This window comes from Terrapene carolina, unplaced genomic scaffold, assembly GCF_002925995.2.
Source record: "Terrapene carolina triunguis isolate 2854851 unplaced genomic scaffold, T_m_triunguis-2.0 Scaffold93, whole genome shotgun sequence".
In the NCBI taxonomy this organism is placed as follows: Eukaryota; Metazoa; Chordata; order Testudines; family Emydidae; genus Terrapene; species Terrapene triunguis.
In genome coordinates, this window is record NW_020664444.1 from 7,019,456 (window position 1) to 7,043,262 (window position 23,807).

General features: G+C 43.9%; 1 protein-coding gene across 2 annotated transcripts in view; it reads left to right on the top strand.

The window, feature by feature from the left end:
• The window catches only part of TOM1L2 (target of myb1 like 2 membrane trafficking protein), a 68,866-nt gene that overhangs the window by 37,590 nt on the left and 7,469 nt on the right, over positions 1-23,807 (top strand). For both annotated transcript variants that reach the window (XM_024215027.3, XM_024215028.3), the window contains exons 5-12: positions 697-831; positions 1,946-2,104; positions 4,399-4,515; positions 7,175-7,308; positions 10,919-10,967; positions 11,499-11,622; positions 13,796-13,913; positions 16,693-16,768. In XM_024215027.3, coding sequence (XP_024070795.1) covers positions 697-831; positions 1,946-2,104; positions 4,399-4,515; positions 7,175-7,308; positions 10,919-10,967; positions 11,499-11,622; positions 13,796-13,913; positions 16,693-16,768 — 912 coding nt within the window. The remainder of the gene's footprint in view (positions 1-696; positions 832-1,945; positions 2,105-4,398; positions 4,516-7,174; positions 7,309-10,918; positions 10,968-11,498; positions 11,623-13,795; positions 13,914-16,692; positions 16,769-23,807) is intronic.

Here is a 23,807-nt window from a genome sequence, read left to right on the forward strand (position 1 = left end):
TAAGAGTGTAAGTCAAATACTTAATCTTATTTTTAATCTATTTTATCCTTGATTGAAATGATGGCTGAAAACTTTTTTGGGGTGAAAATAGTCAAAGTATATTTTCAGAAAATGACTACATGGTGAGCGTTCGTGGAGAACTTTTTCCAATCTTACCCACATTTCTCTGAATAGCTCTCTAATTTAACAGTAGTTCTTTTCCTTCCATGTGGCTTCTTTCATATGAAAAGCCATGTGGATCAAACTTTTAATGAAACTATGGTCTTTTGGAATATGACCTAAGAGATTTTCGTGTGTGCACTTAGATTATCCTTTGCCTTTTATTACATTTCTTAGGAATTTTACTTAAATTGCTTCTGTCTCAAAGTTTATTGCAGGGCTAGAGTTAAGTATGAGGACAAATATCAATGTACCACCAAATATAACTAAACGAGTGCATTAACCGCTTCTGCCTATGTAATTGTTATGTGGGACTGCTATCCACTGTGAATCCCCATTTATGTTCTGTTTGATGCTTGACCATCTGGGTAGAAACCCAGAATCTTTCAGATAAGCTGTAATATTGAATGTCTCCTTTGAGACTGAAATGCATGAATGTGTTTCTGGTTTGGATGAGTCTCATGGGACAGAAGAGGTAGAAGGGAACTTGCAGATCATATGGAAGTCTTATGAATAATCCTGTATATTGTTTTCCAGGCTTGGGCAGATGCATTTCGAAGTAGCCCCGATCTAACTGGAGTAGTGCATATTTATGAAGAACTCAAAAGGAAAGGGATAGAATTTCCTATGGCAGATCTTGATGCTTTGTCTCCAATACACACACCACAGAGGGTAAGCTGCAGTGAAGCATTTTCCAGGGTCATATGAATAATTGGATACTACTCTTTTAACTTCTGCTCTTTTCCTCAGCTATTGATTTATTAAACTTGCCCCAAACTTTCTCAAACCTGGATGGCCTTTGTAATAGTAAAAGGGAATGGAAACAAATAAGGGAACTTGGTTGACAGGCTGATAAACTACTGGCATCCCCTTGAGACAAACATCAGCGCAAGAACAGAATGAGTTTGAAGGAGTTTTATACACTTATTCTGTACTGAATATTGTGATGTATCTCCTAACTGCCACACAAACATAACTAACCTGGCAGGATCTATTGTTCAGTTAATTATCTCTCCCCCAGAGAGGACAATTGTTTCTGTTGATGATATGGCGGCACTGCCTTCAATGAATCTTGTGCAGATGAACAAAGAAGGCCTGACTTTCAAAGATTGCAAGCCGGTGTTCTGCATTTTGTGTACTTTTTTATTTTGCTTTACACAATTCATGGGGGACATCACGAGAAACCAGTAGACGTCCCCCACTTTCAAAGGTGCTAAGCAACCACAGCTCCCATTGACTTTGTGTGAGCCGCAGGTACTCAGTACCTTTGAAAGTCAGGGCTTACAAACTCGACTCCGCTATTACTGTTGGAAAGTAAACTTACTGATCACAAATATTCAGACTGTTCACTGTGAAACTATATGGCAATGCAATAATATAGCTGCACATTTAAATACACAGAAAAACAGGAAATGCACTTACGGTTGCGACAGCAGAATAAAGTACCTGCAATGTGCGTGTAGCAAATGATTTTGTAAAATGTGAGTTCGTTTCTAGGCTACGTTTCTTTCACTCTCTGACCCTTGTTTTTATTTTCCTTCTTGCCTTTCTTGTGGAGGAAAACTGGAACTAAAAGTTATGGATTGGGACAGAAGAGATTAACGTAGCTTGTCATTGCTATTCCACGTTTGTGCTCTGATAGATCAGCTTGTATGCCAGAACAAAAATGGACCTTTTCCTGAAGGTGGAGCTATGGCCTGTATTAGGGCATATTGCCTTAGGGTTGATGCAAACCAAGCACTGTCAGCATTCAGCATTTGAACCCTTTCTTTTTCTGGCGTAACAGAGTGTTCCTGAAGTAGATCCAGCAGCAAATATGCATGTGTCCCAGTCCCAGCAAAAGACGAGCACGAGTTCCTATTCATCCCCATCTCCAACTGCATATTCAGCTCCTCAGGCCCCACCTCTGAATGTGACTGGTCCCATCACTGCCAATTCTGAACAGGTACTGGGCTATAATTCTGGTTATTTCAAGTGAATAGGTGAGTAAGGCTCTTAGCTCAGCAAATCAGCCTGTCGTCATAGTCCCCTATTTTAATTTTTCTGAAGGTAAGTTTCAGTTGCAATCGAGACCTGGTTTTGTCTAGTGACCGTTTCTCCTGTTGTGGATTGTGAAATCAATCTGCCTTTAAGGCTGTAAGAAAGTTGTGATTTTTGTTGTTGTTTAAAAGTTGTGGCCATGATCGGTTAAAGTTGCAGTTCAAGGCATGTAGCCTGCCTTCCAAAGCAGGGCAGCAGCGCAGAAGAGACCTCGTGTGTCCTGCTTGGCTCTCGAAGGCAAGCGTGGCAATGGGTGGAGTGGGCCAAATTTGAGTGGTGGTGTGACCCTGTCCAACAGGTTGCGACGCCACTTGCTCAGATTACACCCAGCCATCTTTCTGCCATGGCGGGAAGGGAGGGCAGGCCTAAAGTGATGAGTGGCTTTGCGACCTGGTGCAGGGGATCGTAGCATCACTCAAATTTGCGGCAGCTGTAAAAGGTTTTAAAAGTTGTGGTTTCCACAACAAAATGGTGGGCTGCAATTTTCTTACATCTGTGTCTATCTTAGGGTACGTCTATACTTACCTCCGGGTTTGGCGGTAAGCAATCGATCTTCTGGGATCAATTTATCGCGTCTTGTCTAGATGCGATAAATCGATCCCGGGACGTGCTCGCCATCGACACCGGTACTCCTGCTCCGCGAGAGGAGTACGCGGAGTCGACGGGGGAGCCTGCCTGCCGCATGTGGACCCGCGGTAAGTACCTTGTAGTTCGAACTAAGATACTTCGACTTCAGCTACGTTATTCACGTAGCTGAAGTTGCGTATCTTAGTTCGAACTGGGGGGTTAGTGTGGACCAGCCCTAAGATACACACATGTGAGCCCTATTACTGTAGTATCTGAGCATCTCAGTCTTTTAATGTATCCATCCTCCCAGCCCCTGTGTGGTAGGCAAGTCTTACTATTCCCACCTCATGGATGGGGAACTGAGGCACAGAGAGACTAAATAACTTGGCCAAGGTCACAAAGGGAGTCTGTGCCAGAGCTGGGAACTGAATTTGGGGCTCTCAAGTCCCAAGCTAGCCCCCTAACCATTGGCCCATCCTTCCTGTGAGATGAAATGAATGCAACTCCAAAGTGGAAAAGCCCTGATCAAGAGGTCATGCCTCCTTTTCCCCTCATCCGTCTGCATTTTGAGAGAAGAGCATTATGTTTTGTAGCATAATTCAGTTTAATTTAGCTGCTCTTCTTGTTTGCTTCCATGTTTCCATCTGAGTGTTAGCACAGCTGGCTTTGTCATGGTGATGAATAACTAAGCTTGGCAGGATTTGATTTCAATCCACAAAGGTCAGTAAACGTCGATTTCAGCTGACACTGAAATCGACAGAAAAAAAATCAATCGGTAACAGTTGGTGTGCCTGCAGGGAGAGGGTTCCCAGCCCTGCAGCAGCACAGGGAGCCCTCTGCAGTCCTGCTGTCATGGGAGTGAGGGAGCAGGGCCGCTGGGGCTCCCTGCACTGCCGCAGGGCCGATGAACCCAGACTCTGCAGGTGCAAGGTGCAGGGAAGTCTTCTGTCCTGGCCCAGAGAAGCAGAGACCTCCTGGCCAAGACTGCGAGGAGTTGTTGTCCTGGGCCACCGCGGAGGCCACCTTGCTGCTGAATGGCTCCATCCCCAGGTAGGAGCCATTCAGCAACAGGAATGTCTCCCCTACAGCCAGGGACTCCTTGTGGTCCTTGTGGCTTTGGCTGGGGGTGTCTGTTCTGCCCCACCAGGACCACGGCCTTCCCCACACCTTGTGCCTTGTGATTCAGTGTCACCAGCCTTCCGGCAGCACAGGGAACCATCTGCAACCCGGCTATCAGTGCTGCCCTAATCCCAACCCTGCCACCCCTTAATTTCCAGCAACTGTAAAAAGAAAAATGGTTAAAAATCAAAAAAGTCTTAAAAATAAAACTGAATATTAATTGTTGAAATTAGAGAAAACAAAAATCGAATTCTGCCAAGCCTGTGAATTCTGCCACGTCCTCCATAGCTTCTTTCTTCATCACCGATCTAAAATTTACATTACGTCTAGATAAGTAATCTTCTTTATGATGACATGTAGTAGCCTCTCTGTGATCTCCAATGACAAGCACCAGATGTACTGCTCCCAAGTCAAATTGCAGAAGCAGGGGAGCTGCAGAGCCAGTTCTTAAAAATGTTCTGCTTAACACTGAAAGGTAATATGGTCCTTGCTTTCCCTCCTCCCCAAAAACAGATCGCCCGGCTGCGTAGTGAACTGGATATTGTTCGTGGGAACACACACGTGATGTCTGAAATGTTAACAGAAATGGTTCCTGGACAGGAGGATTCATCAGACCTTGAGTTACTACAGGTAAGTGTGTTTTCCAGCAAATCTGTTCCTGCAGCCTGGCATGATGGGGTTTCCTTTTCGTACACTCCACTTCAGTTCCTTGGTTTGCCTGGTTCTGTATTGGAGGTGTGCTTGTGTCTGGACTCCTTAACTGGGCAATAGTCACGCTTTTTGGATGCTGTTGTGCAATTGAGGTATGTGATGAAACACTCAAGGCAACTTCAGTCCTGTTCTGTGAACTTTGCGTGCTCCTTAAGCTTTTGCTAATGCTGTGATATGGAACCCGACGAAAGAATGGAAATTGGAGGAAGGCCTAAGCTATCTATACTTCAGCAAATACTCAGGATCATCTTTGTAATGGCAAAAAGACCCAAACCCTGACAGAGCACAAACCTATTCTCTGTTCCAGGATGGATTAAATTTTACCAAGGGATACTGTCGATTCTTCGTCACTTGAAATCTTTAAATCCAGACTGTATGTCTCTTTCTAAAAGGTACTCTTAGCTCAACCAGAAGTTATGGGCTTGATATGGGTTTGTTCTCTGGCTTGTGCTGTGCATGTCAGACTAGATAATCATAATGGCCCTTCTGGATCTGAATCAACAGTGTTCCAGATGAGCCAGCCTTAGTGTGGGACTAAGTTCATCTCCCAGGCTTCATGTCTTGTTCCCCAAGCCAGCAATGGTTAAGGGCGCTACTGGGGCAGTGCACTCAATTTGGGGGCAGGCAGGTAGCGCTATACAAACATGAAGTAAACAAGGTCTCTGCCCTGAGAAACTGATAAGCTGACTTTCCACCTCCTGTCCCTGTTCCTGTAGTTGTCTACTTTGGAAGAGAAGGCATCGTCTCATCATTGGACCAGTGGGAGGATGGGCCCCCCCCGAGTGGCACAGTGGGAGCAAGGCAGGGAATTGCTTTCTGTGATGCACCAGAGTTTGAAGTTGGTCCAAAAACTGCTCTCTCTGATGCAGCAGCAGTGTGTGTTGTCTCAGAGCCATCATGGCAGCTGATGAGACACTTTACAATAGATAAAGAGCCTTTCAGCTCCTAAGCCGATTGGATTGATCAAAACAAAAGCAGCTTCCAGGACACCGTGGCAGACCAAAACCGCACAGAACCATTTGTTTACATTTATAAACCACCACGAAAATCCTGACCCAGTGTAATCTCAGTCTAGCTCGGAGGTTAGAGAAATGATCACACAGCGAAGTGTGACAGTAGTGATTCTCTATTCAGACTGGTTCTCTCCAGCTGATGTAGCCTAAATCTGGGTCACCGAGGAGAGAGACTATTTTTGACGTTTCAAGAAGGAAAGGTGTGAGCTGGATACTTACATGTGAAGGACTTCTTGCTTTGAGGTTTGATATAATCGTGCTTCTTCAATAGTTCCTGACATTTTCCTCCACAATTAATTGTAAACAGCCTGCCTAAGAGCCAAGTCTGAGCAGAATAGATAGGGACTGTCAGCCCCATCCACGATGGCAGCAAGCAAACCTCTGAAATGTCACAATCTGCTTCTAAAGAGATGGGATCAAAACTGACATTGGAGAACATGTTCCTCAAGCTGTTAAGGCAGCTGGATTGCATGAAGTGAAATTTATCCAGAGCTTAGAATGTCAGAGCAAGCAAGGAAAACAAACACGTTTTGCTTTCATCCCAAAGGTTATGTACCAACAAGTCATCCTTGCTTAGTGCTGAATTTCCTCTCTGGGGAGGGATGGCAGAAGAAGTGGGACATGATTTGGTTGAAAAGCTTATGCTCGTTGGAGTAAAACTGGGGTCTCACCAGTAGCGTCAGGCAGCTCTCCTGACATGTCAGTTTTAACCTCTGGTCCATACAATTGCAACCTTGTGCCCTCTGTGACTGCCAGAGGCAAAAGAGTATATCCATTAATTGGTGATGGCAGAGAAAGCAGGAGATCACCTAACTAGGCAAACTAGAACCCATATCCCTTGGGGTGAAAGACTTCTACAATGCACACATCTATGCAGCCTAGCCTTTAAGGTTCTCTCCTTAATCACTCAGTGCTCTGGGTTACATCTCATCAGTGGACACACTGACCATGTCGAGACTCTACTATTTGGTGTTGCGTAATACTACTATCCAGAATGTGTCCGCATGTAGTTCAGCAATGTGTGTAGTTTTTGTGTTTGTTTCCATAATACATGGTCACACTTCATGCTGTGTGCCTCCACTTTCCCAGCTGCTGGGGTGTTCCTTGTTCACTGTGTCTAGCCAAACCAGTGGCAAATACCAGTGATCGCTGCCCCATGCTCCCAAGCCCCACATGACAATACCTTTGGTGCTTTGTGCTGCTAGGCAGAAAACCCGGTGTCTCCATTCTGGGAGGCCCTGGCTGTAGTATGCTTACTCTCAAAAATATTTATGAAAATAATCCATAAGTATTTAATTTTTAAAAAAGCTTTGCCATGTATTTATGATTAAAGAAGAACTGGACACAGTCATAAATAGGCCCTCAAGGTTTTAGGCCATGGTTCTTCTGAAGTGTGTGTTCTCTTGGGTGGCATTTAATCTTCCATAATCCACATTGTGTTGGTACTTCTCAGCTGATTGAGAACGCTGAGCCACTGATGCATGTGGCTGCAAACAGAGCCCAAGCAAATATACTTGTTCTTCACTGGTTATCGTAATACAGGCGTGTGCAATTTATTTCCTTAGGAATTGAACCGAACCTGTAGAGCTATGCAACAGAGGATTGTGGAACTTATCTCCCGAGTGTCCAATGAAGAAGTCACGGAGGAACTGCTGCATGTGAATGATGATTTAAATAACGTCTTCCTCAGATATGAGAGGTGGGACACCTTTTCCAGTAGTCGTATTTACTCCCACATGTTGGGTTTTCTCACAAATGGAGGACAAATTATTAAGCAACCAATAAGATGAAACACAAAGCAAATGGGAGGAACTGGACCAAGAAACTTGTATGAAGAATTCATATGTTCTCTGTTGTGATTGGCCTTAAATTCCTCCGCATCCCCCAGAAGGCTTACAGATACTGGTTTTAAAAGCTGCTGAGTTTTTTCATAGCCACTGAATTTTGGTTTCTTTTAGAATCGCAAAAAAGAACTGATTTGAATGTAGCTGTGTCTTCTCAAAGCACTGGGTTGTAAAAGTTGCAAATAAGGGCTGGGCTCCTACCTTTTAAATTCAAAACCAGAAATGTGTTTTAAAATTAGGAGACTGATTGCTGTTACATTACATACCCTACTAACTGTAGCACTCTTGGGGGAAAGTTTAATCTTTCCCTGACAGATTGGTGCAGGAGGCAAACCTATTAAAAAAAGGATGCTTGTCTCCCCTACTGATAACACAAGCCTCGTTTATAAAAAGCTTTTTAAAAATAATTTAGACTCTAGCTGTGTGATTTTGTGCTGTCACAGAAAAACTGCACATTGATGCAAAAAATCCGTATCCCCCAATCCATTTCACCTAGTCTTTTGCACCAGGCTCTTCACAATTTCCAAACTAGAATTGTTCCTCATGCTCTGAACTGGGACAATTCAGCACCTGTGAGCAGGATTTTACAAGTAGCCAAGTGTAAATGTCTCTGATTAAGGCTCAGAATGAGACCGATCACCCATAAAATGGTGAAACTTCAAACATTTTTCTCCATCTCGGATCTCACTGAATGGGGGTAAGCTGCTTATTGCATTTTACACCTAAAGGTCAGCTGCACAGTTGGAAAAAAAAGTTTGACAAGAGCAAATAAATTGCAGAATCACTGCGTAGGTTTGAATATTTCAAGCATGTGAAAACCAGTTTATCCTCCTCCTCCGTTACTCAGCGTTCAAAATTCCAGATGTTGGTTTCTGGCGCCATTGATGACATAAAATGCAATCAGTGGATGCAAGCAGGAACTGACTTCTTGAATTTGGGGCTTGTTGGTTAAGAGGAGTAAGTGGCTTGTAAATCTTTCTAGTGAGAAATGTGTGCTACTATGGGGATGCTTTCATTTTTGGGAGCAAGCAGAGGAGGACTTGATATTTCAGAGAAGCTGAGCATGCACAGTCTCCACAGACACTTACAGAAATCTGGGCCTAAACTTCCCTTTGTTTGCACTTAATTAAAAATTTAGCTTCCACTGTTAGTTTAAGAAATCTTTGCAGTTCACTCTGACATTGTCCTGCTGACAGAAGGCCCATGGTATTGAATGAACATGCACAGGTCCGGACTTTCATTCCGGGTGGAGAGGGTTGAAGTTTCTAATTGATCTTTATTCAGAAACAGGCTGACTTTAAAATGTTTTGTTGGGTTTCATAATAAGGAAAGAGGATGATAGACGGCTTTTGTAAAGGGAAATCATGCCTTGCCAATCTATTAGAATTCTTTGAGAGGGTCAACAAACGCAGACAAGGGTGATCCAGTGGATACAGTGTACTTAGACTTTCAGAAAGCCTTTGACAAGGCTCTGAAGCAAAGCAAGCACTCATGGGATAAGCTGGAAGGCCCTCTCAGGATCAATAACTGGTTAAAAGCTAGGAACAAAGGGTAGGAATAAATGGTCCATTTTCAGAATGGAGAGAGTTAAATAATGGTGTCCCCCAGGGGTCTGTACTGGGACCAGTCCTATTTAGCATATTCATAAATGATCTGGAAAAAGGGGTAAACAGCAAGGTGGCACAATTTGCAGATGATACAAACCTACTCAAGATAGTTAAGTCCCAGGCAGACTGCGAAGGGTTACAAAGGGATCTCACAAAACTGTGGGACTGGGCAACAAAATGGTAGGTGAAATTCAATGTTGATAAATGCAAAGCAGTGCACATTGGAAAACATAATCCGAACTAGACATATAAAATGATGGGGTCTAAATTAGCGGTTACCACTCAAGAAAGAGATCTTGGAGTCAGTGTGATAGTTCTCCGAAAACATCCACTCAATGTGCAGCAGCAGTCAAACAAGCTAACTGAATGTTAGGAACCATTAGGAAAGGGATAGATAATAAGACAGAAAATATCATAATGTCTCTATATAAATCCATTGTACGCCCACACCTTGAATGCTGCGTGCAGATCTTGTTGCCGCATCTCAAAAAAGATATATTTAGAATTGGAAAAGATACAGAGCAGGGCAACAAAAACGAGGGGTGGGGGAATAGCTTCCATATGAGGAGAGATTAAAAAGACTGAGATTTTTCAGCTTGGAAAAATATGAAATCAGGTCTATAAAATCGTGACTGGTGTGGAGAAAGTAAATAAGGAAGTGTTATTTACGCCTTCTCATAACACAAGAACTAGGGGTCACCAAATTATTGAAATTAATATGCAGCAGGTTTAAAACAAACACAAAAGGAAATATTTCTTCACACCATTGCACAGTCAACCTATGGAACTCCTTGCCAGGGGATGTTGTGAAGACCAAAACTATAACAGGGTTCAAAAAAGAACTAGATAAATTCATGGAGAATAGGTCCCTTAGTGGCTATTAGCCAGGGTGGTTAGAGATGCAGTCCCATGCTCTGAGTGTCCCTAGCCTCTGTTTGCCAGAAGCTGAGAGTGGAGGACAGGGGATGGATCACTTGATGATTATCTGTTCTGTTCATTCCCTCTGAAGCATGTGGCATTGGCCACTGTCGGAAGTCAGGATACTGGGCTAGATGGACCATGGATCTGACCCAATATGGCCATTCTTATGTTCTTAAATCTGCATGAGGGCAACCCTGGAGAGTAGGGAAGATCCATTTTTAGTGACTGTTAAGGCTTAGTCTGAGCCACAGACATACAGCTAGTGGAAACAAATGACCCTTCCCAGCCAGGCTTTTTCCTCTAATCAATCTATTTTAGCTGAAGTGGTTTATTTTGTGCTTGGGGAGTGTCTGCCTGGGCATTGGCCCTGAGCAGCTGCTGAGTGCTGGGGAGTGTTTAGACAAGGGGACGGACCCATGAGATGTTGAGAGAGAGATGGGGTTTGCAGAAGCACTGAATGTACTGTAGCGTGCTAGGGTGCTGCTCTGCAAAGCAGGAAATGCTTGGGGAAGGGCGTGTACAGAAGTCTTTCGGGTGATGGGGAGCTCTTAGATGGGAGCAAGACTTGTTAGTACTCAACTCTCCGGTCAGGGGTGTTACCCTTCTGGCTCCAAGTTCTCCTACCCCGTTTCTTCAGCAAATCCTTTCAAGTGGCGGTTGATGAAGGGAAGCTGTGCAGGTTCCTTCACGCTGCTTACCCTGGATGTACTGGCCTCTATGTGCTGTAAGAGCAAATTAGTCAACACCATCCCTGCTGGAGCCCAAGAACACAACCTCTGTAATAGTTTCCTTTCTTCCTTCATAGCCGCTGGGAGATCCCACCAGAAACCAAGGAAAGCTATCTTCACCCTCGCTGACGTGTCCTGGCTTTGTCTTGAACTTGACTTGCTCAGAGTGCATGTGTGGGTTTGATAGTCTCTCTTTTGTTTTATAACAGGTTTGAACGGTACAGATCAGGCCGTTCGGCACAAAGCGCCAGTAATGGCGTAAGTATCCAGTTCACCTTCGACAGTTGTGGTACACTCGGAGGAAACTTCTGCCAAACACACGCTGAGTGTCGGCGTTGTAACACTAGTTATGGTGAAGAACGTTTCCATGACTGGTATTGAATGTACAAAATGAGGTGAAAGATAGAGGCCTTTTGGGGCTCAGCTCTTGCTATTACACGGCTCCGAAGCTAAAGGGGGTGCAGAAACAGAAGGCAACTTAACTAATTCTGAGGTAATAGGGGAGATGTGTGAGAGGTTTTTCAAGGCTGTGTTGGATGGGATAATACCACAAAAGCAAGCCAGATGTTGAGCCTATACTGCTTTTTGGACAGTGACCCAGCAAGATAAATATCTTTTCTGTCTACTTGTGTTGCATTCGTAGTCTAAAAGCCTAATTAAAATACTCCCATTTGCAACCGCTTTCCACAGAGGGCTTTTTTAGGAAGCATCCGTCATTCTCATTTTATTTTGTCTCTGTTATAATTGCTCGGCAGGAAGTATAACCTACCATCTTGACTGTCCCAACAGGTGCTGAGTGAAGTGACGGAGGATAATTTAATAGATCTGGGCCCTGGTTCCCCAGCTGTTGTGAGCCCAATGGTGGGGAGCACAGCACCTCCAACTTCACTTTCCTCGCAACTTGCAGGGCTTGGTAAGTACCTAGTTTTTAAAGGGCAGATCAGGATGGAACAGTAGCTACATATGACTAGTCCCAAGCCACTCTGTGGTGGGCCTACATTTGGGTCATTGGGTTAACAAGTGCCTGTATTTTGTTTGAGGTAGTAGTTACTGGTAACAGTCTGGTGACATTAAGAAGAGCTGTGGGTAAAAAGCATTGTCCAGCGGTTAGAACAGGGGAAAAGGAGATGGATATGGGCTTTAGTCTGTCACAGATTCACTCTGTAACCTTGGGCTAGTCACTTAACCTCTGTGCTTCCATTTTCCTATCTGTAAAGTCAGGATGTTACTCATTTACTTGCTCCAAAGGGGTTTGAGGCTTAGAAGCACTTTTACAAACTTTAATAGAAATCCTCGGATGAATGGTTCTATCCAAGCGCAAAATCTTGTGTTTTAAACTAGATGAAAGGGCTCTTGATCTGGTCATTCCATTTGACCTCTGCACTGGATTCCCAGCCAATTTAACAATGGAGAGACGCATAGGACTAAGAACCACAGCTGAGAAGACTGGAATCCTTGTGCAAAATAGCTGTCCTCTTCTGAACCTTCAATGAACAGTGCTGAACCTTACTGAACAGTAAATAGTTCAGCGTGAGCATTTTTCAACAAAGAGAAATGCCAACATTTGGAACTTGGTGTTCTGTGTTAATGCAAGGGACATGGGGGTTTAAAACCAATTAAAATATAAAATTTGTAAAACATGGTGAAAAGATTAAAAAACAAACCAACCCCAAATCATCGCTGATAAAGTTTGCAGATGACACAAATGTTGGGGGAGTGGTAAATGAAGAGAACAGGTCACTGATACAGAGCTATTTGGATCACTGGGCGCAAGCAAACAATATGCATTTTAATATAGCCAAATGTAAAGTCATACATCTAGGAACAAAGCGCTGCCAGCTTTTCTGCCGCCCTAGGCAGCGGAAGGTCCCGCCCCGAAATGCTGCCCCCCACAGAGGCGGCGGAAGGTCCTGCCCCCAAAATACCACCGCAGTTGCCGCCCCCCAAATTGTAGTGCCCTAGGCGACCGCCTAGGTCGCCTAATGGGTTGCGCCGGCCCTGCAAAGAATGCAGACCATGCTTACAGGATGGGGGACTCTCTTCTGGGAAGCAGTGACTCTGCAAAAGACTTGGGGTCACGGTGGATAATCAGATGAACATGTGTGATGCTGCAGCCAAAAGGGCTAATGTGATCCTTGGATTTATAAAGAGCGGAATATCAAGTAGGAGTAAGGAGGGTTATAGTACTATTTTGTTTGGCACTGGTGCAACTGCTCCTGGAATACTGTGTCCAGTTCTGCTGTCCACAATTCAAGAAGGATGTGGGTAAACGCACACTGAAAATAATGCACACATTTTTAACAGGCTAATTAACCATTGGAACAACTTAACAAGAGTTGTGGCAGATTTCACCATCACTGGCCAATTTTTAAATCGAGATTGGATGCTTTTCCAAGAGAGAGGCTCTGGTTCGAACAGGGAATTAATTCTGGGAAGTCCTTTGCCCTGTGTTACACAGAAGGTCAGACTAGATGTCACAGGAGTCCATTCTGGCTTTATCATCTATGAATCTATGAAAATTGTTTAAAATTAGCTATGTGGCTGTGATTGCTCCCTTATCACCGACAGAACCATGTGAAACCAATTGAATCTCAGTGCAAATTCATAATACAGAAAAATGCAAATGACTTTCTCTCATTCCATTAACTTTCTTCATCTCCTCACTTTCCTGCGTTTGTTTTTCCTCATTCCCTCCCTGCCTGGGTTCTCAAAAACATAACGAAACTGGGGGATGGAAGGAGAGAAGGCAGCTTTGTACTACTTAGGCGGTATAGTCTATATCATGGTTCCTGAGAGATGGGAAATCTCTCTCGATGCTACTCAGAGTAAAAACTCTGCTACTAGTTACCATGTATAAACAGGACTGTGGCTAGTACAGTTTTAACCCTTTTGTGGACAGGGCCCAGAGGATGTCTCCTGCACACTTCATCAGTGCTCAGTGCAACATTATGACTCATCTACTTTTCACTGTAACTAACCTATATTGCTGATGATTTCTTGTGTATCCTAGGTATTCCTGACTGGTACTTGATCACAATTCACTATTCTATTGGTCCCTTATACTCTGTACTTTGTTGTTGTTGTAGACTTAGGCACAGACAGCGTCAGTGGAACACTCAGCTCCCTTCAACACTGTAACCCTCGCGACGACTTTGACATGTTTGCGCAGACAAGAGGCAGTTCCTTGGCTGACCAACGGAAGAGGTAAATTGGCATTTGGTTTTAATGCTCTTTATTCCTAGGGAACGAAAATGTGAGGCCTCTTCAGATCAAAGTGATTTTATAGCTCAAATTATGTGGATTTTCGTCCTCTGACTTTACTTAATCTAAATTTTCTCCTGCTGGATTTCATCGGATTATTTGGGTAGGTGGAGAGAGTGTTTTTATAGGCCAAGGTCCACTGTAGATTGGTTCAGTAATTTCAGGTGCCATCTCATTTCACCTCTGAATTTCCAAGTCACCTAGAAACTTAGGAATTAAGTCACTTAAATTATTTTTCTACACAGTGAGGGTGTGGGAATGAACCTCCCCTAAATAACCCTGAAGGTATCAGAGCGTGAGAGTCAACTTTGGGAGACTAGCAGTGGCTTAGGGTAAGTCTATACTGCAGTTAAAAACCCGTTGCTGGCCCATGCCACCTGCGTTGGGCTCAGGCTGGGGGCTGTTTATTTGCAGTGTAGACATCCACAGTCAGCCTGGAGCCTGGGCTCTAGGACCCTGCAAGGTTGGAGGTTCCCAGAGCTCAGGCTGCAGCCAAACTGGAACGTCTGCACTGCAATTAAATCATCCCGCAGCCTGAGCCCCGCAAGCCCAAATCAGCTGGCACGGGCCAGCTGCAGGTGTCTAATTGCTGTGTAGACATGCCCTTAGAGTCTTTCACCTATAGGTCATGGCTTCAAATCCTGCACAGGTCTGTAATGACCAGTCGTTATCGCCTGGGAACTGAATTACCATCTCACACTTAGGGCTGGTTCCTGCTGCTCCAGATCGAGGTATGTTGGCTGGGCACCATGAAGAAGCTCTACCTAGTCTGTAGAAAACAAGACTTCAGCCTCCAGGACTGCAGATCAGGCACCTTTCCAGGCACTAAATAGGCATGAATATTTGTAATGGAAAACTAACCCAGGTTCTTCTGAGAGCTTTTGATCTCTCTCAAGTGAGGCTCATTAAGAGGAGACTGTCAAGTATTTTTGTTCCACGTAACCCTTCTCTAGGGCTCTCCCTGATTTCAAATTCAAGGAAATACAGGTAGTATCAGAGATTGGAAGCGAGTCCAAGTATCACAGTAGGAACAGCACCAATATCCTTCAGTGACAGGCACCTTAGAAATGCAGCTAGATAGCATCCCATGCACCGTAATTACCTTTCTCAGCGAGTAACTACCCACTGCATTCTATTTGTGCCTGTTTTCTCTAAAAAAATAATCCTCGTCAGGCAGAGACCGGGCCTGGAAAATCACAGCTATGAAGTTGCAACTCAAAGGTCCTTAAGAGCAGGAGGGCTTAAGCAGCCATAAGTACGGATGTCCACGCTGCTCCAGCTGTAATAGAAATATATTTGATCAGTTTAGCATTTTAATTTAGAGTTGCTAAATTAGCACTAAAGGTTTCTAAATTCACACTGAGGTGCTAAGCCTGGGGTAAATACATAATAGTGGGATCTAAATCCAGATCCCTTACAAGGTTTCCATTATGCCCGTTGTACTAAATGAAACGTGAAACTGCTCTTCTCAGCCTGCAACTCCATCTCCATTGTATGGGAAGTAATGGAGCAAAGAGCACGCTGAAATCCATCATTTCAGAAGGGAGGATTATTGTACCTTCATTAGCTCTTATGCTGTTAAAATAGAGCGAAGCAACTCCCTAAAGACTTGGCTGTAGCTTATTCTGCTGCTGAAGCAAGGCAGAGGTGCCACAAGGACTCCTCATTGTTAAGGCAGAGACTGTGGATTGCAGGCCCTCAGGCTGTTAGAAGCAGGCATGCCAGGGAGAGGTGTTTCACCAAGTCAGGCATGTAGCACCACCCAGTGGCTAATTTACAGGTAGGTGTTGGTATCGGCTTGAGAGAGTCTATTACTAGCCCTTGTGCATGAAGGGGAAGTGATGGTAGTGCTCCCTTAGCTTAATAACTATGATTATGATCTTTTTCAGTAGCAATTTTGCTTATCTTTTTAAATACCCAGTAAACAGGCAGCAGATCTGGTGAACTGAGCCAGTGGGTTTTCCTGCATCTTTGTTTCCTTATACCACTTGTTGATTACTGTGGCCACCTCCATCATAACCTCCCCATAACTGGTAGGACCTTCTTCCCTACCCGTTATCTGGTGAGGTCATATCTCCCCTTCCCTCCACTGGCTCCCCCTTCACCACATCGTGTTCAAGCTTCTTGTTACCACCTTTTAAGGCTTCACAGAAACTTAAGTGCTCTCTATCCAGTCCCAGCATTTTGCGCCCCCCCACCACCACTGATGACAGCTTCCAAGCCCCGTGTGCCTATTTCTTCCCAGTCACCTTCAGGCATTCTTCTGTGCTGTCCTCTGCGTTTGGAATGCCCTTTCTGAGCTGACCTCCAAAGCCACCTGAAGGTTCACTTCTACCATGATAACTGTAAGAAACTTGCCGATTTAAATCTTTCTGTCTCAAAAAAAACCAAAACTGTTTGCTCCATTGTACTATGCCCTAGCCTTCAGTAAGTAACTTGGTAATCATATTTGATGCCTGTCCAGCCTCCCCTCTCGCTCCCTACTCTGTCTCTTACACATCACGTGTTGCATCATATCTGAAATCCATTTGTAATCTCCTCGGGTCAGAGAATGTATTTTTATCTGTACTGAGAGGCACCTACTGCACTCAAAAAAATGATATGCTCCATGCTAGTCTCAAATAAAACAAGAGGCAGACTAGTAGATTAGTGCCTAATGCATTTGTCCTGGCATTCAGTGATGGCTGGATTTGCATCAGTTCTGTTTGTTCCTTTGTTTCAGTGTGACGTATGAGGATCCACAGGCTGTCAAAGGACTGGCATCTGCTCTGGATGTTCGAAAACAGAATACAGGAGGGGTACGTCATTGCTCTGAATTACTGCCCTCTGAAACAAGCACAAAGCTGGGAGCATGGCTTGCAATGCTGCATATGTGTCTGAGTTACACTTTTCATTTGGTCTCCCCCCAATGATTCGGAAGGGACCATTGTCCAGTGCGTTTAATGTGGATGCCAGTGAGGGCCATTTTGAAGGAAATATCAAAAGAGCACGTACTTGCTTTGTAACCATTCCTAAGGAGAATTGCTACTTAGTGTAATCAGTATAGTGAGTGAATGCTTCTGTAATCTTGCAGTCTGCCTGGATGTCTAGCTTTCTGGGAGGAGCCGCTGCAGAACTGAGTGTGGGTAACCCTCTATGAACGCTGATTAATTCTTGTCTATGAAAGTTAATATAGTTTGTGCAGAAGGAACACAACCTGTCTCTAGTTGTAACAAACTAGATAGTAGTGACTTAGAGCGAGAGATCACACTGGGATGCCTTTAAATCCTTTGGCCAGCCCCATCTAGGGATGTGAGCTGAGTAAGGAGCAAGTGAAATTCTCAGATATTCCCTTAACCCCTTTTTACCACTTTGTACTCTCATAGTTATCAGTATAAGTCTAGTGATGGCTGAAGGAGTTCAGAGCCTCCGCCTAACCTGGCGTTGTATTGACCACTAGGGAGCATGGAAGAGCCAAGCAGCACACAGCCTTCTCCATCAGCTGAGTTGCAGATCCCCATCCCCTCTCGATTCTCTCACGTGCTGGCTGGTTGCAATCTATTCTGAGCCATCTGGCCAGCCCAGTGAACTTTCACTCTGAGCCAGTGAGAAATGGGAATGAATGTTTGAGAGTGAGTCAGGCCAGGTGTGCCCAGCTGCCGCTTAGACTATTGAGAACAGAATCTTTAATCCCTTCTTTGTTGCTGGCTAACTTTGGAATTACCAATGGTGAGTGCTGATGTGAGGCACAAGCCCTTGGCAATGGGGGCTCTATTCCACTGGTGGCTAAGGGGTTAGTATCCTTAATCATTAGCAATCTTGTTCTTATTTTATACCTGCTTCAGGCACTTCCGCCACCTGTCACTCACACCAGCATAGCTGTTACTCTGCCTGAAGCACTGTCAGTTCAAAGGACCATGTCTGAACTAATCTGACTGGTCAAAGTATTTGAAAGCAGTCACTCTCCTGGACTATTGAACTTTGGGCTGTGGGATGTCATTACAGCTCAGATCTTCACCCTCTTTTCAAAGGTCCCGATGACTGTACCACGTAGTCAAAATAGCCCATTTTATGATTAGTTAACATGGGCACTGCTTGTCTGGGAGGAAACATAAACCTGAATAGCTAGGAGACAAAATACACTTTACAAAATGATGCAAGGATGTTGGGCACTGCTACTTAGAGGTGATAAAAATGCTAATAACGTCTAGAAGTTATCAACCCCTGTTGGTGTAATAAGAGTAAAGTTGTTGGTAGCTCCTTGTTCTCTATAAACTAATGTGTGGTTTAATTAGGACAGAAGGCTTAACTGAAGGATATTTCACTTATAGGGCATCCAGAAAGGGGCCAAAGCCTATTACAGCACATTCTTCTCAGGCTTCTCATTTTAATGAGGTTTTCTTACGTTAAAATTCTTCTCATCAAACTGAAGTAGTGCAGTCGTTCTCAAATGGTGGTCCATGGAGAGATGGCTGGTCATAGGCAGTTGACTATCCTTGTTTTCAGCTGCTAAATCATATGACGACAGCTAAAAATATATTACTTTTACCTTTCCATTTTGGGAATTGCTGTAGTTGCCAGCGAGATGTTGCAGGATGGCAACTGGGAAGGGCAGTGCCCATGAGATAATCTTTGTTCGCCACACTGTGGAGAAGTTGAGAAGATGGAGTGTTTCCACCTTGTGATACGTTCTCCAGCCCAACTCCTGAAATGAGAGATTATGGTTTTGGTCCCCTTAAACTGTGAAGCCCTTAAAGATGTGCGTTTTGAAAGACTGCCAAAACATTTCATCCAGCTTGGGTTATTTGCTCTCCCCTGGCCACTATCCTCATGTCCTTCATAAGGTTGGCATTGCCAGGCTAAGCGTGGACAGTCTGTCTGGAGACCAAGAAAAATTGGAGGAGAAATGATGTTTGCTGGGAATTATAAACTCCAAAAAGGGAAGTTCCAGAATGTCTTAAACTTAGGGATTTTTGTGAGGTCCAACAGATTTCTGAGTCGTCCAGTCCACAACCTGCCGACTTTTAAGAAAAATAGAAACGTCAGCCTCACTTAGAAATGGATAGTTCTCTAACAGACTCAAAGGAAGCCAAGAGGCCAGGACTGCTGTTTCTGATGTACAGATCGCACAGAAGGGTGACAGAAGCGGGTGGTGTCTTTAAGTGGGTATTACCAGAAAGGACCCTATGCATAGTATATGCTTCTATTTTACTGCTGTTGTATTATTACCTTATCACGGGTGTTGCTGTGGTTTCTTTCTTTATGGGCATTTCTGTTCTCAACACAGAGGAGAGGTAAAGGTGGGAGCTCAGACATGGAGCCCATAGACAAGTGGCTAATTACACAAGGAATGGTGAGGATTTCACCAATTAAAATGAACCCTGTTCCCCACTCCCGTTCCTTCTGTAGAATAACCATCCTGTGTTTACCTCTCACCCAACCTGCTAAGCTACCCCAAATCAGACAGTACAAGGATTTTATTCCACGCCTGTATAATTGTCTAGGGGATGGGGAAAGATTAATATTCAGGGGGTAGGTTTCCCAAAATTCATTTTTATATTGCCCAGAGACCTGCAGCCTTGTAAGTCTCTTGTTGGCCTCAGTTGTAGCAGTTTCTACTGTCCATATTCACCTTCGAAACAGGGCCGGGGATCCTGTTAGTTCCTTTTACTGTCTCGATTTATATATGCAGTATCCACTTTTCAAGCATAAACACAAGCTCCATGTATTTAATTCAGGGATGGGTCATTTTCTAGGCTCCTTTTTGAACTCCTTTAATAGCAGCCCACTCCTGTGGCACTTAACTCCATGGTGAGCGCAGCACATGAAGTTTGCAGGATCAAACCTCATTGAACTGAGTAGCATAGGAGAAGGGTACTTCTCTGTGTCCTTCTCTTTTTCCGCTTACTCTAAAACAAGGGAACCTGAGTATGCTAGCTGGATTGATATTTTCCATTGGTACTGGCAAATGTCCCATTAAGGAATATTTCCTGCATTAAGGCTTTCAGGATTGGACTTTATTGGGAGGACCTGGTGCAGTGTTTCCAACTCTGGCAGTTTTATTGTGAGTCTCGTGATACTGGTGTTCTACTTTAAGCATCAGGTCCTGAAGACAGCTGAGCACGTGAGAATCTCAGCATTCATTTAAATAATAGTTCTGTGCTCTGATGCTTACGATGAAAAGTTTGAAAGTGTGACCTGAGTGCACCTTAAAGGCTCAGAAACCTTAGGGAAATAAAGAGAACCCAACAATTGTTTTAAAATAACTAATTTTTAAGTCAGTCTTGATTCCGAGTGGGGGAAGAGGGACTGACTCACATTTTAATTTTTGAGGTTGCACTACTGTTGTGACCTGCTTTCAGATATAAACACACACATCTTTAGGAGGAGTGGTCAAAGTCCTGATATGAGACTTATTGCAGGTTTATAGGTGTGTGTTTGGCTTAGATTTTTTTTCAGGGGGACGAGGGGAAAGAAGGGGAATATATATATATATAATTATTTATTTATTTATTTATTTTGGAAGTGGGCTGAGGCTTTTTACTATTAAGCTTTAGAACTGGGACTATCAAAAGAGCTTACAGGGGCTGGGTATCCAATTCCTACTGAAATTCAATGGGGCACCCAACTCCTGGAGGGGCCTTTGTAGATCTCAGCCTAAAGGGGACATGTTGGGAGAAAAATTAAGGTCCAGAAAGTAAAGGGTGTAGGGCATCAGAACACCTCAATTAAATGAAATCGATGGATGCGAAATCGAAAAATATAACACAAGCCCAGGTTTTTAAATGAGGTGTGTGAAACTGCACGTTGCCTAAAACAAGCATGCCAGTGCCCAGTGGAGACACGGCAATCGGATATTTGGGCATGTACATAGCCAGGAAGGTGCCTGACTTGGTCACATTCATTTGCAAATGCCTGAGTGCATGCTAGGTTCTCTGCGTGTGTCAGGGGCACACTGTGTGCCCAGTTGCATGCACCTAACTTTGAAATGGAACTCTGGTTCCCAGTGTTTGTCAGACCCACAGTTACTAATATAAGCTTGAAAGAGCCGTAAAAGGAATGGCACCTGCTTCTCCACTGATGCCTTTGGAAGCAGTTCTGGTCTGTGGAGCTGTAGCAGCCACTGATGATCTATTCCATTTTGTTCGAGGCTCATCCATTATGAATAATCCTGTGATTGAGTTGGTTCCCCGTGTTTGCTCTTCCACTGTTTACAAGTGCAGGGAAGCATGAAATTGGCGCCCCTGCTGTTCACTCCACTCAGGCCACTGCCTTATTAAAAAACCAAACACAATATCTGCTTATTGGCTTGTGGTTATTCGGCCTGGAAAAAAGGATACTGCAGCATTCATGGAGGCACACAGGTTTTTGGGGGGATCTGGCTGCCCTAGTATGAACAAGGTGCCAGTTTCTGCCCTCACAAGGTGCTCACCCTTGTTCGTATTATATCCCTACAATAAAACAGGACTAATCATTAACTCAGTTTCTCTCAACCGGCTGTAGTTCTTAACCATATTTATTAATCCCACTTTGTAGTATTTACAGTGTAAATGGAATAACTAGCATCCTAGTCCTGAACTACTGTGTGTTCAAATTCTTTGGAAACTTTTTGTACTGTTGACTTATGGAAAAGAGGGATGATATTGACACACCTCTCAACTGTGTCTGGGCAACGTTAGGGATGTTAAAGGGGAGGTTTTTTGCCTTTTTTAAAAAGCTGCCAGAGCATCATTTAAACTTTTCATGAACCGGCACTTGGGGTTGCCTTCTTTCCAAACTGTGACAGCCTTAATTTAGGTTTAGTTCCTTCCTCTCTCTCTCTCTCTCCCCCCCCCATCCCCTTTGTGCCATCCCCCAGCACCATACCTGCATGCATAAGAAGTTCACTCTAGGATTCTGTGCACACTGTTCTAGTGAACTTTGCACTATTTGCTCCTGCTTATGGTGCTAGCCCATTGGGGGCACCAGGCAGGAATATTTTGGGGGGCTGCCCACACAACACATACTAATAATTAATAGGGGCCCACCTTGAGCTGCTTGGGGCCCTAAGCATTTGCTTAGTCTGCTTACACCTAGCGTCGGCTCTGACTGAAGGTAGGGCAACGTAGTTCCAGTGTCTCTCTCCTAGATTTGAACAGCTGCCAAAGTGTAATGAAGATGTTGGTTTGTCTAAGTTATCTACACACTACCTAGCAGCATGCCAGCTGGGTGCCTGTTACGTAAGTCAAAAGCTTACATCGCGTAAGCCACCCACTTTACTTTACAATTCAAAACCACCACTGTTGCCAGCAGGTCAGTAGCCAAATTGTTTGGGATAAAAAAACCAAACCAGAATTCGCCTAAAGCTAAAACAAACTGCTCTCCGCAGCGGGTCCTAAAAGACACGACGCTGGCAGGGGAAGGGGCAGGTTCCTCTCAGTAATTAAGATACTTTGATATACTACCTTTATTGCTGGGTACTAACAAATTGGAACGCCACCACGTCTGCCTGGGATAAAGGAAGATTTGGGACTCAAATGTAACAGTGGCCTGTATGACATGGGACAATTGAGAGGTACATCCTCTTCCCAGCGATAAAATCCTCTTTCCCTGGAGCCTGGTCTGCTCTTCCTTGTGCCACAGACGAGCTAGGAAAAGAAACTTTTGGTGAAAATCGCGTCAAACGTGCCCAGACGAACTCTCTCAGCCAGAGTTTGTGGAGATCTTTATTTCCCTTAGCGACAGGATCCCTGTCCCCGTCCTCAATACACACAGGGCCAGTTGAGTCACTTCCTTCTGAAGACAATGTCAAGCTTATTGTCTGTCATTTCGTTTTCACTTTTCCAGGGATTCTGTAAAGCGCTTCCTACAATGTGCTGAAAAGGCTAATTCCCTGTACCCATGATGGCTTCAACTGCCTGGGCTTGCCTGACCCATAAGATGTTGCATCTTATTTACAACGTCTCGGGCACAACAGGCCGTGTTAGTGAACATATTGAACATGAGTTAAAACCTCCACTACGGTATATGCAGTAAACACACACAGTTACAAGTTGCAGACAATCAAGTAGCCAATTAAATTGTTTAAAATTAGGATTCACTCTAGCTGCGTGAGGGTCACTGCAGCCTTAAAAAGACAAGATTGAAGGATTCCTCTGAAATAGGTGTCATCACACGTGCCTTAGAGCTCTACTGTTACCGTAATATATCATACGAAGAATTTTTGATCACCAAGTGAGGGAAGAAATGAATAGCAGCTAAGCAAGTATTGGTGTCAGTTGTATTAAATATCCAGAAAGGAATAGAATTAGCTATGCTAGTACAAGGCTGTAGTCTAGCGACAAGTAGTATGAACCTTGTTGGACAGACATTCTAAGAGCATGAATGAGTTCACCTAGAGACTCGAGGTGTCATTTCATACCTGCCTCTTTTCCAGTGGGATCCTATTGAGTAGAAACATAATTTGTGTTATTAACAACACCCCAGGCCTTTTTAAGGGTAGAATATTGGATGTTATCAGCACTAAGGAAACGGTTTGGCAGTATTTCTTTGGTGGGGTCTTTATTGCTGATGAAACCACAAACAAAAACTGCCTTCAAATAATGGTGTCTAACTTTAATTCCAAGTTTCCTTGGATTTTATGAGTTGAAGGTTCATCCTCTGTTCTCTTACCCCTCCTTTTTCATCTTTCCCGATTGTCCAAGTGATCTCACTAATTTTGGAAAAACCCTACGAAATCGCAAAGAAATCTTAACAATCCGTCCTTAGTTTTTGAACTGAAGTCTATTCTTAATGTTGCTTGAATGTTTTATAGGTTAATTCCCATTTTCTGTTTGTATGTAGGCTTTTGAAAAAAAATGTATTGCAATAGCTTTATAA